General features: G+C 38.0%; 2 protein-coding genes across 10 annotated transcripts in view; both read right to left on the bottom strand.

Annotated features, from left to right (window-relative positions):
* The window catches only part of LOC129780113 (uncharacterized), a 391,085-nt gene that overhangs the window by 116,847 nt on the left and 255,234 nt on the right, over positions 1 to 19,004 (bottom strand). The window lies entirely within an intron of this gene.
* LOC129780122 (uncharacterized histidine-rich protein DDB_G0274557-like) lies at positions 16,825 to 17,793 on the bottom strand. Its single transcript, XM_055788081.1, has 2 exons — positions 17,644 to 17,793; positions 16,825 to 17,589 (listed from the first exon to the last, which is right to left on the bottom strand). Exons 1-2 carry the CDS (start codon positions 17,647 to 17,649, stop codon positions 16,864 to 16,866), a joined length of 732 nt encoding a protein of 243 aa, XP_055644056.1. The 5' UTR covers positions 17,650 to 17,793; the 3' UTR covers positions 16,825 to 16,863.

The raw sequence follows: 19,004 nt of genomic DNA, 5'->3' as shown, positions 1-19,004 counted from the left end.
TCCTAGGGTTGACGTCTAGATGGCACATCTTGCAAAAATTTACTTGACTATCATAAAGCACCATGTTTCAATGGATACGTGTCAAAATTTTACAGCAATCGGTCGTTTGGTTCGTGAGTTACAGCATTGAGAGTGAAGCAACTTTTGTTATTGTGAAAAAAATGGAAAAATCCGAATTTCGCGTATTGATTGTAAAATTGTATGAATTGAATCCGGCATCGAATCGCTTTCGGCATCCAGCGTATTCTCCAGATCTGGCTCCAGCGACTATTTTCTGTTCGCAGACCTGAAAAGAATGCTCGCTGGCAAGGATTTTAAGATCGATGATGAAGTGATTACCGAAACTGAGGCCTGTTTTGAGGAAAAACCGAAAGAGTACTAGAAAAATTGTATCGAAAAGTTGCATGACGGTAATTATGATGAATAATAAAATTGAATTTTGCAAAAAAAAATTGTTTCACTGTATTACATTATCAAATTTTCAGACGAATTGTTATTTCCATTTTGGTGAGTCCGACACGACACCACTATATGGCAAACTTTGTGAAATTAGATGTGTTTTCCTATAAAAAATACACAAGAATATCGAAGGGGAGGTGTTTTGAGCTATATAAGTTATTAATATTAAATTCAACTTTTGAGTAAGTTTTTTTGATAGTGTATTTTAAATGCTATTTTCCTAAACAGTTCGTTGATTTTCCTTCAACTTTGTCAGACATCATATTTTAATCAGGCATCTGCATTTTGAGTTACGATTTTTTGAAAGAAAAATCAATGATTTTGAATACGCCCTTTTTAATTATTAGTCATAATTTCAATTGGTGATATAATAATGAAAATTGTGTATAATTGTATAGCTTCCATCATAAGTACAAAGTACAAAAAATCGGAGAGCGTCGAACTAAAAATTGCTGTTTTTAGGTCGATTTGGAGTGAAATTGCTCAGAAACATCAGTCAAAAATGTATGCTGAATACAAAGCAAACAAACTTGTTAACAATGGGAAAATTCACTCTAATAACCCAATTCTTGCAGTCTTCTGCACACAGTTTGTTCGTAGATATTTCAGTCAGCATTTTAACGAATCACTCGGCTGGTAGCTAAAGAAGTTTTAACAACTTCCCAGGAAATTCAGCAATCATCGCTGGTTGTAGTCGCCAGCTTCCTTCCTCTACCGGTTCGATCCTCTAGACTTCCTAGTTCTTTATGCCTTTTGAATATTTTTCGTGGTCCCACTTCACTTATTTTCGTATTATCGTATTTTCGAGCAATTTTTCTACAAGAAAGACCTTCCTGACAATTTGTAACTATAAGTTAAAGGATATCTGCGCAAATTTGCTTTTTCCACATCTTATTAAATTTAACCGCGCACTAAAAATGGTAAACAAACAATCAATCACAGTGTTTTTACGTTCCTTTTCAAGGATAGGAATCATTTTAGACTTATGACGAGAAAAAACCGAAAAGGGGAATATGAAGAAATTTGCTGAGTTGAGGAATAGTAATCTGTTTATGTTATCGAGAATGCGTACTTTATTTTGGCCAAACGAAAATAGAGTTTAACTACAATTATGCTTTAGTGTGAATAACATATGCAATTATTTGACAAAGTCATTGCACCAATCGGTATCAAAAATGCTGCAATTTATCCGAATTCCGAATTCATATACCTTATATTAAAAAAGATACAGTGAGTTTAAAATTAAGATAGTAGGTACGTACTTTATTTTGTCCAGTACTGTAGCAAATGGCTCTTTTCATGGTCCCCGTTTGATATATTCAGAGAAGTTATATTTACGGATTTCTGAACAGTTAATACAACTCAATTTAAAAGCAATTATTGACAATAATCACAGTCCAACGCCATGCTTTTTTCCGTACTTCAAAGCAGTGTTGCCACACGTACAGATTTATCTGGAATGGTACAGATTTCTTCGTTATTTTTGGTACAGATTCTGTACGGTACAGAGTACAGATTTTCGTCAAAAAGTACAGATTGGTACAGATTTTTTCCACGTGTGAAATTTCATACATTTGAACAAAGCTACTTTTTTTTCATCCTAATAAAACAGTTTTTTCTTTAAAACGAAAATATTTACGATGATACAGATTTTTGGAAAAAAAAAGTTCAGATGAGAAAGATTTTTAAACCCTCTGGTACAGAATAAAATGTGGTAACACTTTCATATCATGAAAACTACACTATACTCTAAAGAGAACAATCAACAGAAAACAACAAACACTTCAGGAATCCAGAAAATATTAGCCAATAATCACAAATTATTCTTTAGGAAGCTGGGAAATGACTCCACTTTTGTGGCCGAATTTGTCACAATGTTTTTACCTGCTTCACTAGGGGAGACGGGATGTCAGCTTATGAGTACAATACGCAATCTATACATCAGACGAGTTAATGGTGATCGTCCAATGATGGAAAACTACGTCATTTTCACTCTAACATTATCACTTTCTAACGTTTGCGATTGAAAACTAAGTGAGGATCCCAATATGTTTCCGTGTATATTTTGAATACTCACACCACATCCCTTAACTGGATGCATTATTAAACGAACATATTCCGCTTTATTTAATTAAATTCATGACTCTGGTGTGTACCTTTTGACCTGTTGCGGCTTTCATATGCGAACACATGTTTAGTATAGCGATTCTTGCTGCCTGCACAGAGTCCAGTAATCTAATCGGAGAAATGAAATGCAAATTGAAATCTACCTTTGAACTCTCTGTACTCTAACCCCAAAGGCAAACTCTGCGAGTAGAAGCTACCCATGTTTGTTACAATGATTAATATCTCGTTTAAGAATAACTGATGTATTTTTGGGAGCATTCGTATGTGCGGCATGTACGTGAGGCTGTTTCACGTCGTTTTGGTTGAACCACGTTCTAAATTGAAACCCATGCCAGCGCACCTGTTGAGGATTTTGAATGTTTGAGTGTACGAATTGTGCACTGGGCCCCGGGTCTAACGAAATGATGAAACTAGCAACCAACAAGTAAAATTTGAATGCTGTTCAGAGCAATCTCACTATGAGTTGATAATTCAATTTGATAACGCTTGGACGGCAACATACAAGCAATCTCATCCATCCGGTTGTGTCAGCATATTTCAACAAACGGATTAAATAATTGAGTGATGAGGTGTTTTCTAGATGGCTTCCACTATTAGGTCCAACATCGATTCCTGACGCAGAGGAACTTACTACATTTTATTGTTCCGTAAATCATTCGTTGACATTTGCTACGGTCTCATTTTATGTTTCGTTCGTCCATTACCCGGAATTCATTGAGTAATGGCTTACGCAGATAAATCCTGTGAGAGGCATAATCGTGAAATTTATAGCAAGCCCCTCAGGATGCATTCGTTTGGTAAAGTACCATTTGGCATAGATAGAAAATCCGAATCCATGATTCCCATTGGGTGGGTGGTAAAGAGTCGGCGAGTGTAGTAACTAGTTCATGAGAATGTTACAGCGATTTATTGCACTCAATCAACCGTTCAATTTTGCGCGTTGGAGCATGCAATTATACGCTGGAAATGCTGGGTTATTGCATTAGGATTATAATAACGCAGTGGTTCGAGCGAAATAAAATGATTCGTAGTTGTAAGAGATGAAAACGTTCGAATGGAATTTGGTGAGCTAAGGTCTCACAAGACTTATGTTTCGTTTACTTCACAATCTCATTTTATTGAATGAAATTTAATTATGAAGCAAACGGGTGCATTAATTTTTAACTCTCCTGTACTCGTGCGAAGAATAGTAACTCGTATACTCACAGACTGAGCGTGTCTCTGTAATATTGCTATTATGTATTATTATGCGTTATTGGTATTTATTTAAAGAGAAATATATAATTGAATGAAAAAAGTCCAGAAAATATTTCTTCTTTGAATTCATTCGATTTTACATTTACATTTGTTTTTACTTAAGTATCTCTTCGGTTAACCTTATCCCATCGCTTGTATTTGACTACTGGAGGATGGGATGAAGAGAGAGAAGTAGTTCAGAGGAGCGAGAAGTGTACATTTGTTCATTCGATTTTAATATCATTCGATTTTAATAGTCATTTAATTCAGCCACCTCATTTTTTCTCGGTCTGTCAGAACTATGCGCGAGTATAGGAAGGTTAAGAGAAATAATTTTTGTTTCATTATTTCTGCTGCATTATGTGTTTTCGGTGTGTGGGAAAATCGTGCTCCCAATAGAAGACGTGCTTGGGTTGCAGTATTTAGATATCTTGAATAATTAAACGTGATAAGGTTTGAGCATAGTGTATCATTGATAACATTTATAAAACCTTGTGTACAATAGAAATAGAGAGTGGAGATGAGACAAATCGTGTTTTTAACAATGGTAAACTAAATGGTGGGAATATTTTTATATTTGAATTCGTCAAAAAAACGTATGTAAAAAAATTTAAGTGTAACAAAGTAATTGTGTCCGTTCGTAAAAATATTGTGTGCAACCTCTTCCCCCTCCATACTGTTTCGTTTGCTTACAAACCTAGAATTTCTTCAGGAAAAGGGTTGAAATTCTGTTGGCAAAATGATATGCTAATATAACACCTTATCTACCTTATCTGTAGCTCTAAATCCTATTTGAAAATCAAACGCCACCTCACACCCGGCGAGGCATCAGGAATCACGAAGATAATCGAATTCAATCGTCAAATTTTCACCCAGTTCGTCGTTAACTTCCGTGAAGTGTTTTATATTCAAATTTAACCTCCGAACACAATCGCTATTGATAGTACCACTTTAATGGATATCCGCAACGAAAACAATGTCGAGTTTCAACCAGCAAAAATTCCACCCTAAGACGGCAAGAAGAAACACGTAAAAACACGCATTTCCCAAGATGCAGACTATACATAAAATTAGCATATTTATCCTGTAACCTCGTTCAGGTGGCTTATCAAAGAATCAGCTACCACATCCACCCCGGGACAGCATCGACTGAAGGAAGGACGAAAAAGTTTTTGGAACCGTGATCCGAACAACAAATAAGAGAAAAAAAAGTCATAAAGCGGGGAGCGACCACTGCTAGCCTGTCGGGATTTCGCCTGAAACGGTGCGTGAGACCATTGAGGTTTATGCGTATTATTTCATAAAAGGATTCCAGAGGTTGAATTTTTGAGGGAGAAATGATAACTCCAAAAGACACTTTATTGTGGTGAAAATAGTTTGAATCCGAGTTTACTTCTTACGGAGCATTACTGCTGGCTGACACTAGCTATTGTTTAATCTCACTGGAAATATTGTGCCACAAATTTATCAGCAGCAAAAAGTTTAGATTTTTATCCGAATTTAAACAGAATCCTGAAACGAGTATGTTTTGAGCAAAAAATGAAAGGGAATGGTATCCAAGACATGGCCGCATTGTTGCATGTAAAACTATGGAATTATTCCAGAATGGGCTCTTCAGAAAAAATATTTGGTTGCAGTGACAAGAATCGATTAACCCTTGCACTGAGAGGCGTAAACGATTCACAAAGGAATAAAAAGCTAATTTGAATATGTTATTAAACTAAATCTTAGCGTTAACATGTAACCAATGTTACATCTCCAACACTCTCTAAAATATAATTTCCCAAAGATATAATCCATAAATTATACTATGCAGTACCAATCGCAGAACGGCAACAGTAAATCCCAACATAATCGGTTGTGGGGTGGTTGCAACGACAGCAAATAGAACATATTTTTACCTTTAGTTTCCAACCGAAGAATACAGCTCTCACCACAGGAAAATACCTTTTTCACATCTGGCTTGAAATGTGGTGCACTTCGATGCCATTTTCAGATGATATGTCGGAAAAAGTCAATAATAAGCCCAAAAACACCCCCAAATTCCCAAAAGTTCTCTCCCGGCCTTGAGAAGGCTCGATGGGTTTCGTGGTTTTTTGGAAGCAACTGAAGATAGTTTATTCGTGATTCATGCTTGTCCTCGTGAGCACAATGTCGAAAGTTGTGCCCTTATTGCCAATGCATGTAATGCATATCTTTTTCTAGACATCTACACTGTAGCCACAGGCGATTCTATATTCGTACCACCGCCATGAGAAACACTTTAAATCAAACATGCTTACGTGTGATTTAATCATACGAAAGCACTCTCCACCCCACCCATAGCACTACACTTCAATATCATCAAATAGATAGATTTCTTAAAACACTACTAGAATCCTGTTTTTAAATCAATGTAGAAGGTTCCATTTTTTTAGTCATGAAATGAAATGGAGCTTGTGCAGAATGTATTGAAGTTTTAAAACTGCTTCTCGATTTGCGGTGCGATCAAAAAAAAGAAATAATATTTTCGAAACTTTTTGTGATAATACACGAAAATCTTGGATCGAATGATACAGATTTGTAGTGCGTGATCTCTTCTATCATTTGCATATGAGAATTTGAGCAATTTGATTTTTCTCTTTTTGTCCTTTTTTTGTCAGGAAAGTATAAAAAACAGTTTGTATAAAGGGTCTTTCAGATTAAACGCTCACGCAAAAAAATCGAATAGCTCCTCATAAAAACTAATTTTTGTGCTCCGTCGATGGTAACACTGCATTCTCCACTTCGGGACTATAATATTCGGCTACTTGTTCAGTCTGATCGGATGGTTTTTAGTGTCAAGATGTACAATTTAGAAGAACCTCTATTTTTAGTGAAATCGTTTTACTTGAGCAACCGAAGCCTTAATGAAATGTTGTCCTCTTATGGTAATAATTTCAACATTTCTCGTCGTCGATTACTTCCTCTGGGGGTTCAACAAGCATTTCAACAGCATCTAAGTCGTAATATTAGAGTTGTGCATGAAGAATTTGGTTCACCGAAAAAAAGGGGTGGTCACATCAAATGTCCTAAAATTAACTTTATTTTCGTTTTTTCAAAATAAAAATCGGTTCTCTTTTGTAGAAGTTATTAAAATTTGTTGCGTGAGCGTTTAATCTGAAATACCCTGTACATCGTTGAAATGAGGAACAGAACATGCCAACCGTACACCCAATATTTGTCTTAAATTTTTTAATCCTTGAGGAAGAAAATCATAACCATGTCGTGTCATTACCGTTTTTATTGAAATCAAAACAAAACCTTGCAATATGGCTGACGATGCGAAATTGATTGCCTTCAGTTATTTGTCAAAAATAATTAGTTCCAAAGTGACATTAAGGAAATAAATTTCGACGATTTTATACCCCTAAAAAATCAAACTGAAACTGTAATTTATGAATAGCAGTGTTATCACGCTTATGGAGCAAGTGTTTCTGAGGCCGAAAATCGCTCCCGCACAACTCTTGGAGCTTGTTACAGTTTCATCGAACAAGGGTGGTAGATTTTTAAAATCGGTCTATGCAAAATGGTGTCAATAATATTATTTTATGTAAACGTCGAGAACATTCTATAAATTCAGAAAACCATTTCTGTTAAAAATAAGTGAGTGTATATAAGTGTATATAAAATAAGTAAAGTGTTTCAAGGTAGCCCCCCGTGACCGTATTAAAACTTAATTATTGACGTAGGACTACATCTAACCGGAAGATATAAGGGGTGAAATGGAAATCTAGGCACTGAACAAGTATGAAAAAATGCAAGATTTGGAACGCTTATAACTCGAGCATTTCTCAATAGATCGCAAAGATTTTTGCATCAATTGATAGGAAATATATCTACGCATCTATCATAACGAATAACATTTCATTTTTCTTGAGATAAATAATTGAATAATTGTGAAATAAAGGGTGTGTCACATCAAAATGCATCACGGAGAAAACGCTGTAGAAATTTAATTTTTAGGAATTATATCTTCAGCTTTCGCTTTAAAATCAGATAAGAGTGTATAGATTACGTTGGCCATGTTTCACTGTCAATTATTCGTAAATTTGGAAAAATGTCGTCGAACGAAAAAGAGCGTCGTGAATTAATCCTGTGCACTCATTTCGAGAATCCGGAGTTGTCACATCGGGACATCGGTAAGATGCTGGGAATCGTCCAATCCACGGTCAGCAGAGTACTAAAACGATACTTCGAGAACCTAACCATCGACCGGAAGGTGAAGAATGGCAAAAATGGATGCTCCGTCAGTGAAAAAGATCACAAGCGCGTAGTTAGGCAGTCTAGACGTGATCCGAGAAGTTCGGTCCGGGATGTCGCCAATAAGCTGAATTTGTCAAGTTCATTCGTCCAGCGGACCAAGCAGCGGGAGGGCCTGCGTACATACAAGGTTCAGAAGGTTCCTAACCGCGACGAAAGGCAAAACATGGTGGGGAAGACGCGAGCCCGGAAGCTGTACACCGAAATGCTGACGAAGCCGCATTGCCTGGTAATGGACGACGAAACCTACGTCAAAGCGGACTTTCGTCAGCTGCCGGGCCTGTTGTTCTTCTCCGCAGAGGACAAATTCAGCGTTCCGGAGGAGATTCGCAAGCAGAAACTATCCAAGTTTGCCAAAAAGTACATGGTGTGGCAAGCGATCTGCTCTTGCGGAAAGCGGAGCGCCCCCTTCGTGATGACCGGCACGGTAAACGGGCAGGTTTACCTTAAGGAGTGCCTACAGAAGCGCTTACTACAACTATTGAAGCAGCACGAGGGCCCGACCATCTTCTGGCCGGATCTCGCTTCGTGCCACTATTCAAAGGACGTGTTGGAGTGGTACGAAGCCAACGGGGTCACCTTCGTGCCAAAGGAAATGAACCCGCCCAACGCGCCGGAGCTTCGCCCAATAGAGAAATATTGGGTGATTATGAAGCAGGTCCTCCGGAAGAACCCAAAAGTTGTCAAATCGGAGGCGGACTTCAAGAGAAAATGGATTTCTGTTAAAAAAAAACTACAACCTGACGTTGTACAGAACCTTATGGACGGGGTAAAGAGGAAGGTGCGAGGATACGGGCTTGGGCTCGAAGTATGAATAAAAAGAAAATGCCAAAAGTTGTTTAATAGTGTTTATTTTACTGTCTAAAATTTTCAAAAGGATCGGTTTACTGGGCGAATTTCTACAGCGTTTTTTTCCGTGATGCAATTTGATGTGACACACCCTTTATCAAGCATTGTCCAAATACACTATGTGCCCATTTTTGAATGGTCCATTTTGTGCTCCTCAAATCGTACCGACCAAAACGGGCAACCAGAGCAGCAGCGAAATAGAATGAAGCACGATTGGAAAGGAAAAAGAAAAAAATGAGGGAAACATTGGTCGCAGTCTCACACATGCGTAATTCTCAAGCCAGCCAGTCAGCTTAAAAATCCCCGCTCCGCTGCCGTAACGATCATTCTCATCCAAACCGTACACCACATCGGTTCGCATCACAACACATCAACAAACTAACCCAAGCAGCCATGCCTGGACATGGTAAAGGAGGAAAAGTGAAGGGAAAGGCAAAATCCCGCTCGAACCGTGTTGATCTGGAGTTCCCCGCAAGGGTAGCTAGGCCGAGCGCGTTAGTACCAGTGTACCAGTCCACCTAGCCGGCGTTATATAGCTTCGGCCGCCGAAGTGACCGAGTTAGCTGGCAAAGCTGCTCGCGACGATAAGAAAACCTGCATTCGGAACAGAACACATTCGGTTCGGTGGACATCAAGACAACAGGCAGTTGCAGCGAGTGGCGAGCGGCAAACGCAATCGCAAAACGGCATCAGGTAGCAGAAGAAAAAAGTTTGTTCTTTATACAAACTGCTTTGGTGGCAAATCCAGAACAAGGCGGCATCGAGGGCGTTCGAAATGGATTTTTTCAAAACCACGAGTACTAAGTTTTCTAAATTGGAACCATTCCATAAAACAAGGCGCTTTTCAGGGCCATTAAACCTTCCAAAAAAGAGTTTAGGAAATAAAGTTCAATGCTTTCTAAAACGTTATCCAGAATAATAATAAAACACAAATTGATGTTTTCATAATTTGTTTGCCAGGATCTATGTGAATTTGGCAGTTGTTCTGAGCTTATTGATAGTTGGGGACTTTCCTGATTATTCAATTTTCACCAATTCTTAAATTGTTTCCAGATTGAAAGTACAGTAATTTACAATTAGTTCGACATTTATTGGACTGACATGTAATGCGACTTATTTAGTTGGACATTTTTGTAAACATAGAGATCCAAATTATGACCCCACATTGAAAGTCGACACTGTACCACTGTCATCGCAAATGTTCAATTACAGGTTAAAATTACCTCCAATGCTACACTGAGTGGCGCTTCGGCACGTCGCATTGAATGTAATTTACTGTACAACATGTCACAAAGCTGGATGGGAAGAAATTTTCCAACTGTGAAAGCTGTGGAGAGTGGCAACAAATCGCTAAACAGGAAGGTTTAGCCGAACAAGATGGGGATATCGAGTGATAACAAAACAATAAACTCTTTAGACTTTTTGTGATCCTGAAAAGGACCCTTTTTAGCCTGTATGTGAATCCAAGGAGCGAACAAATCGTAATGAATATATTTTTTTGCCATCGCTCCCTTTTAACGCTCATTCGTTCGTCTCGTTGGACTCGTCCCTTTGGCTGAGTCTGCCGATTTGTCTCTATCCTGTGAGTGCGTACCGCTAGAGTATAAAACACGCGGACCCCAAAAAATATCTTATTTTCTTTCAAACCGTAAACCCGTGTGGTTGTACGGCATCGGCATCGTGTACTCAACAAAGGAGGAAAAGAGAAGGGAAAGGCAAAATCCCGCTCGAACCGTGGTGGTCTGCAATTTCCCGTAGGTGTATCCGCCAATTGCACCGGAAGGGTAGCTAGGCCGAGCGCGTTAGTACCTGTGTACCAGTCCACCTAGCCGGCGTTATATAGTTCCGGCCGCCGGAGTGATCGAGTTAGCTGACAAAGCTGCTCGCGACGATAAGAAAACCTGCATTCGGAACAGAACACATTCGGTTCGGTGGACATCAAGACAACAGGCAGTTGCAGCGAGTGGCGAGTGGCAAACGCAATCGCAAAACGGCATCAGGTAGCAGAAGAAAAAAGTTTGTTCTTTATACAAACTGCTTTGGCGGCAAATCCAGAACAAGGCGGCATCGAGGGCGTTCGAAATGGTTTTTTTTAAACCACGAGCACGAGTTTTCTAAATTGGAACCATTCCATAAAATACGGCGCTTATCAGGGCCATTAAACCTTTCAAAAAAGAGTTTACGGAATACAGTTCAATGCATTCTAAAATAATATCCAAAATAATAATAAAACACAAATTGATTTTTTTATAATTTGTTTGCCAGGATATGATGAGTATATGAATTTGGCAGTTGTTCTGAGCTTATTGATGGTTGGGGACTTTCCCGATTATCCAATTTTCACCAATTCTTAATTTGCTTCTAGATTGAAAGTACAGTAATTTATATTTAGCTCGACATTGAGCTAATTGGATGGATCTGTAATGCGACATTTTTGTAAACATAGAGTTCGGGGTCCAAATTATGACCCCACATTGAAAGTCGACACTGTACCACTGTCATCGGAAATGTTCAATTACAGGTTTAAATCGCCTCAAATGTGACACTGAGTGTTTCTCCGGCACGTCGCATTAAATTTAATTTACTGACCAACATGTCACAAGCTGGATGGGAAGAAATTTTCCAACTGTGAAAGCTGTGGCGAGTGGCAAACGCAAAAGCTAAACAGGAAGGTTTAACCGAACAAGATGGGGAAATCGAGTGATTAAACAGTAAACTAATCCATTTTTCAGGTAGATAGGTAGGTATTCACGTAGGAGAAGAAAATAAAACAATATATTTGAAATATATATTTAACAAAAGCTGTCCCCTTTGTATAGTCCTATGTCACTCCGGTTATGTCCCCGACATTACCCACCCGTCTTTTTTTTTTGATGATTATTGGTTGCATTTTCCTGAGACCACTATCTGTCAAAGTTTAGAAAATTTATCCAGTAAAGTATTTTGTAAAAAATATATCGAAGAAGACTGCAATAATTTTATCCTTACAAAAATGAGATTTTTGAGTAATTTTCATTAGCAGTGCCATTAAAAAAATGAGTTTGTGATCGTTGATTGTCCAACAATTATTGTCATTCGAGGTATTTTTTTTTATCTGTATTATAGTGATTTTCAACTCATTTGGCTGGTTCGTCACTTTTTACTTCCATTTTTGGTAGAATGTCGGGAGTGAGAATTGAACTCGTGACCTTTAGCGTGAGAGGCATGGATGTTACCACTACGCCAGATCGCCTCCACTGTCATTCGAGGTATTGGTTTAAGATTGTGGATAAGTCCTTATAAAAATACAATTAAATTGGTCATATGATAATGAAAGTTGTATTTTTTTTCAGCTGTCTTCATGTGTACAAATTAAAAAAAAATGAGGAGAATAGATCAGAATTGGAGAGTTTTCGGCTAGTTTGGCGCAATTCGATTTTCGAAACATGGCACATAATTCTGGCAGATATCAAACATAAATGTCGTTTGTTTTGCGGTTTGTTCATCTTAGGTTTTACCAACGACCCACGGCGGGAGCTTGATAATCGTTTGGGTTCGCTTAGAACTGATTTTATAAGACGGCAGGCACTATATTCCCGAAAAACATTACGAAACATTGATGTACATGTTTCGAAGGTTTACTTTGTCTGATTGGCTCAAAATAAGAACCATTAGCGGTCAAGAGATTTGTTAATAGTTATCCGTTAATGGATATTGAGGAGAAATCATCCGAATATATATAAAAACAAACACCAACCTAGGTACAGCATCGGAAAACATTGACGCAGGTTCGATTAAAGAAACAATTAAAGAAAAATTGTTGTTGACCTCCCCCATCTGTTCCAATTATAATCCGACATGTTTTAGCTTCTTGTATAATATTTAGGAAAACATCAGCATGTCCTCCAACTCGTCCTCATCACCACCCTCGACGACAACCTTTCGGTTGGGTAAGCGGACCCGTCCACCTATTTTACTGTGGAAAGCAAACCTGACTGCGAAAGTCTATTTTGCATGTTTTTCGACTCCAATGTTTGTTCATTCGCAGGACTGGGTAAAACTAAGCTCATGCTGCCACATGAGATCTGTTGTGATTTGGATCAGCTGTGCAAACAGAAAAATTCTCGGATAACTAGAGGCAAATTTATTCAGTTTTTCCTCGGTCGGTTAATTTCTCGCCGCAGTGCTTTCCACTGTACAGATTGTAGCAAAATGTTTTCATTTGGCGTTAGCATACAACATGCGAGGCAACACATTTGAGGACCTGTTTATCCGATATTTCGAAACTGTGAATCGATGACAGAGGTTCCAAATCTCTTTTATGAGCTTCCAATAAATTTCCTACTAGGTTGAATCAAATTTTTGATCGTACCAAAAGCTACATAAAATCCGCCATTACGATGGCTGATAAACAGCCCTAGCTGGCACCAGTTCCTCCTGCCACGGATTGTTCCGGGTTTTATGCGAAAAGCAATCACAGTCTAGCAGCGAAGGGGACTGAAATGTCTAAAATCTGACTTGAGCCAGTCGGTAAACGAAGCTCTTCCAGGTAGCTCCCCGAATGTTGCTATAAATAATGCCGAATTAACGATGGCACTCGATGGAATCGATACGCTGATCTGCTGGCTCTGTTGCTACAAATTTTTTTGGCTGCCTGCCCGAGAAGGTGTCCTTCGTTACCATCGATGAACATTTATTTGACAGTTGATGTTATTTTTTACGACATCTGAACTGGATACATTTGCTCGCACATGATTCGCAAAGTGCTCACTTCCCGTGTAGATTTCTAGGCTAGGCGCCAGCTCGACGGCGGAACGCTGCTCGAGCGGATGATTTGGTTAAATTCGACAGCGGAAATGAATGATTCCGTCGACTTAGTGATTATTGCGGAACGAATCCACGGGATTGATTACGATAGCGATAAAATTGGCATCGCAACAAGTTTGCACGGTTGATTTTAAGATTTTTTTTGTTTGAACATCGTATACCTTATTCAACGACTTAATGGTTATAGAAATTTTTGAAGTGAATTTACTGTGGTTCAGATTATCCACTCTTATAATCAACTATTTTAATTTTTCGGTCAGTGTTTGCAGCTCTGATCTATGAAACATATCAATACAGGACACAGTTGTGAAACTTCCAAATTACCGGATTTAAGTAACATTTTAGAAGCGAAAAACTCAAAAAGTAGTGGTTTTTTAGGTGTCATTCGTAAATTTATTCAAAGAAAAAAAACTTGAATGTTTCTATCGACCAAATTAAACTTTATAACCGTTCTACAATCCGTTCTTTGACACCCAATTTTTATCTTTTTTCAATTTCGCTGCAATATCATTTTAAGTTATTCCTGGTGAATATTCTACTAGAATCTGTCAAAATCACGGTTTTTACTCCGCTGTACTCATAATAGCCAATTAACTTTCTCTTTAACGTTGAAATTTTTCATTTTCACTGGAAATAATTCATATTTGAAATATATTTTTTTAACTGTATATAATTGAGTCAGTATATAATCGAATTGTACTAGAATTGAACTTTAAATGTCAAAATCCTTAAGAACCGTACAGAGCTTTTTCGGGCCTTGGGTGGAGCTTGGGGTGATTAAACTTTAGACCGTAGTGTCATTTACATGTCATGATATTTCTTGGTAATATACTCTTCATTGAAGCTAATGCGTTCCTTTTGAGAATATATCTTTCTGTTAGTGTACCAAATCATAAAACACGTTTTTATGAAACATAGTTCAAATGTAATTAGAACAAGAGCGCTAAATCGGTTGATTTGAAGTACAAAAAAAAGTTCTACAAAGTTGATTGAAATAACTGGGGCTACAAAATTGTCGAACTATGTTTACCTCTGTCTATAAAGATAAGAAAGATAGATTTTTTATTTCACCTGAAATTTTGCTCACACTATTTCTGACAACCTGAAAATGAGCGCTCTTTAACTTTGTCGAAGACAGTTTTTGTCGGGAGAATAAATGTCGACCTCTAGGTGCAAATTTCCACCTAAATTCGATCCCTAGACTGTTGTGCAATCCAATCGAAAATTTTCATAGATTTGTTCAGTATACTACATCATAAACGATTTGAATTAATGAAAAGGGGAAGCATTCCTATACATTTGTTCTGTTCATTTATGTGCTTACCTACCCGTACCGCCAGTAACGGACAACTTGTAGTTTGTAGTGGTAGTATTATAAGTAGTAGTATAAAGAAATATAAACTAATGCATTAGTTTCTGTCCATTATCAACTTTTTTTAAAAATCACTGTTGTTCTTAAATAGGCACTCTTAGGGTATGACATATCCACTTGATGGTTTATTTTTAAAAAATAATAAAAATCAAATAGTTAATAGTCAAAATGATACCCTTTGGTCTCGAAAACCAACTGACAACGCTCCGGAATACTCTCCACGAGGTTCCGGAGATTTTGGAAGTCCAGCTCGTCCCCAACCTTTTTCAACACAGCAAAATAGTTTTGCTTGTTCGTAACGTCAGCTTTGTCTACCTTATTGTTCAAAATCGCCCATAAATTCCCAATAGGATGTGGTTTAGTTCGGGCTTCCTTCACCGTGCTTCATAGTCGGTTATAGATACCGATCCTCGAGTCTTACGTTTCGGCACCCTTCCCAGTCGATCGGCCACGCTGCCGAGCATCTGATGCTTCCGAGTGACCAGCTGGACTGCATTAGGGCTTATCCCAAACTGCCCAGCAATGTTTCGTTGAGATTTCTTACGCACAATCAAATTTCAGTCCTGTATTGAGATTTGGTTTCCACCCATTTTCCACCCATTAGGCAGAATCGTTGTTTCTATATATGTTTCAATATATTTATCCAGCATTCTCTTCGCCTGAGACATCAACAGTGGAAATAATAAAACAAGTGAGCAATTTAACAAATAAAAGAGGTATGTTTTGTGAGCGGATGTGGAGGTAAATCATGTAATATGCATTCTTTCTTTCAACATCGTTCCTATGAATGTTGTATGCAACACAAAACTGTGTGCAATGATTCATTCTATCAAACAAATTAGCAAGATCAAATAATTACCAAATAATCAGATGCAAGATTTCATGGATCATATAAATTTCATACAAGATTTCATCGAAACAACGAGGAAATTATCACCCATACAGTCGTTAATTGGGCCGGAAAATCAATACAAATATCGAATTTTACTCGCTAACTGGACTGCAAAACAGTAAAAGCAATACTTAAAACTGAGATTTCTTCAGTGTTTAAGAACCGCGATGAGGAACAAAAGACCAGGTTTATTGACGAAAGGAGTGTTCCTCATTCACGATAATGCGCGGCCCCATTCTGCTCGCGTAACTCAAGAGCAATTGAAAAAAATCAAATGGACTGTTTTCGAGCATCCTCCTTACTCCCCAGATCTCGCCCCTAGCGACTATCACTTATTCCCGGTGATAAAACAGTCGTTCAGCGGTCAACGATTCGATAACACTGAAGAAATTCGTGACGCAGTTACATCATATTTCAAAAAGTTGGACGCTACGCACTTCGCACTCTGAATAGAAAAACTCGTGCCACGCTAGAAAAATGACTCGAACGTTACGGGAATTATGTAGAAAAATAGAAAATATAAGGTAGATTACGAAAATCACCTTGGTTTTTTGTCCTAACTATATTTTTCCGCGATTTCTGAGGCACTGAAATATATTTCTTGAACGACCCTGTTATTTGTACAATTTTTCAAAAGATTTATGGGGCCTTGTAATTTTCCGGAAAAATCACAGATATGCATTACCCTTGTTGGATCACATGTTACAAATAAAGTCTAAAGGCTTATTTCATATTATTTATATATATTTCATATTAATAGCCGATGGGAGATGTAATATCTAACATAATTCACCTGATCAAACTATAAATAAATTAACTATTTTAATTACTGAATACAAGATCAGCCCCAGAATGGCTTCTTGTCGTGCTTCTTGATTAAGATCGTGACTGGCATTGGCTTCTCAACATAGATCGGATTTTTCACGTACACTGGGTAAGGTTTGTCAACAAAAACTTCGTGTTTTCTTGGCACCTCGATGTATTCCTTTTGGTAGATGGGAACCTCAACGTGAACTGGATACGGTACTGGTCGGTCAACATGGATGGGAACTTTCGTCTCGTAGTACACTGGAACCTTCTTTTCGACAACCACTGGCACCTGCTTTTCGGTATGTACCTTATATGGGACCTTTACTGGGATTGGAATATGTTTCTCCACTTCCACTGGATATGGGACTGGAACCTTTTCGGTGATGACATGTTTCACTTCCTTCTTTGGCTCCCAACGATGGCTCAGAACTTGATGCTGGTGGTGGTGGTTATGGACGTTTTCTAGTTGATGATTCTCCTCATGATGACTGTAATGATGAGCCTGGTCATGGTTGTCATGATGAATTTCATGCTTTGGTTCCCAAGGGTAATTCAGATTCTGGTGTTGATGATGATGGTCATGTTCGTATTCATCAAGGTTTTGTTCTTCATGAGGAGAGAAATGATGATCCTGTTCATGCTGATGGTGATTTTCCTGGGGTAATTCAAGCTGCCAGATGTCATGTTGTTTCGATTCAGTATCATGGATTGCCTTACAGCTGACCGTGGCCAGTGCAACCAAGAACACAATGAACGACTGAAAACAAAATTACGGTTATTTTAATTCAATATCAAATAAATGAAATACTACCTTCATGTTCGCCTTCCTCTACGTAACCTGAACAACCGATCACAAACGAATGATACCTCTGCACTAATAACGTGCAGTTTTTATACCCATCGAATAGTTCATCCACAGTTGCTTAAATTATCTCTCATTCGATCACCGAAGCGTTGCACCCGTATTTTGGCTTTTAGCATCGTACAAAAAATAGTCATCGATGAGGAAAGTTTCATCACTCATGATGTAACATCCATTTACAAATTTTAAAGTTCTCATCTTTATTGAAAGAGTTCAATAAATATGTTTTCTCTGATTGTCGGAATAATCATGTGGGAACAAATTAAAAATAGTACCACGTGCTTCATTTCTCCGTCGCACACTTACTTACAAATTGGAAATAAACAAATTCAAATCCGCAATGATGCCTTCATTAAAGCGAAGAAATCAACTACCGCTAGGATCTTTCTAAGATCGGAAAATATAGTGTTTATGTTTTCAACATCACCCAATTTTCCAATTAATTAAGTAAACAAATTTCTAATTTCGTTGTCTTTCGAAATAAACATAATCTCTACGCGCTCGGTAGGCCTGAAACCCACTCGGTAGGTGGTATATTTGCTATCAAAATCATGTTGGATACGGCGATGGTCATGATGATGATAACGATGATGACGGTGACAACGATGGAGCAGCAAAATAACATCAAGAGAGAAGCTTGTGAAGATTCTATAGGTTCTCACAGTGGAATGGAATGTTTACTTTTGACGCGAGAGTTTTCCTGATCGGTATTCGATTTTATTACTCCTGTCTATGAAGGTTTCTCAGGACCGTCTCATGTCAACCAGTTGTTGAGTTTGTTGACCCATATTTTTTTCGAGAATAGATAACAGATTTTTTTCGAGAATAGATAACACAATAAATGTAATCAATTTGTGTAATTTTCGGGAAAGAGTGCAAAATGTTTCAGCCTTTTTATCGATTGCAGGATGGGACATTTTTAATAATTTCCAATTGTTCCGAAACTGGATAAAATATTTGAATGCCAGAATTTGCTACGGAAGAGAGTATGTGCACAATAGCTGCGCACCATAGACTTCATATATGAAAACAGGCTACCAAGTAAAGAAAATTGCTCTATGCATTACCTGTTCGATTTAAGCGACGTAAAGTTTTGGCACACAGCCAAAATTGTACCGTGGAACTCACGGAGTTAACAGTTTGTGCTGTTGGAACGCTTTAATTTTGGCAACACAAAATTTTCGCGTATGTTTCCAAAATCTACCAATCCTATCTTGCACAATAATATAAGTAGCTTGCGATTGTGGTGCTATTTAAATTTTCACTGAAGACGGGTGTGTAGAAAGCTTCCATCTGGTTGCATATTTTAA

Source organism: Toxorhynchites rutilus, chromosome 3, assembly GCF_029784135.1.
Source record: "Toxorhynchites rutilus septentrionalis strain SRP chromosome 3, ASM2978413v1, whole genome shotgun sequence".
NCBI classification, from domain to species: Eukaryota; Metazoa; Arthropoda; class Insecta; order Diptera; family Culicidae; genus Toxorhynchites; species Toxorhynchites rutilus.
Note: the sequence above shows the minus strand (reverse complement) of the source record. Positions and strands in the feature narration are given on the sequence as shown.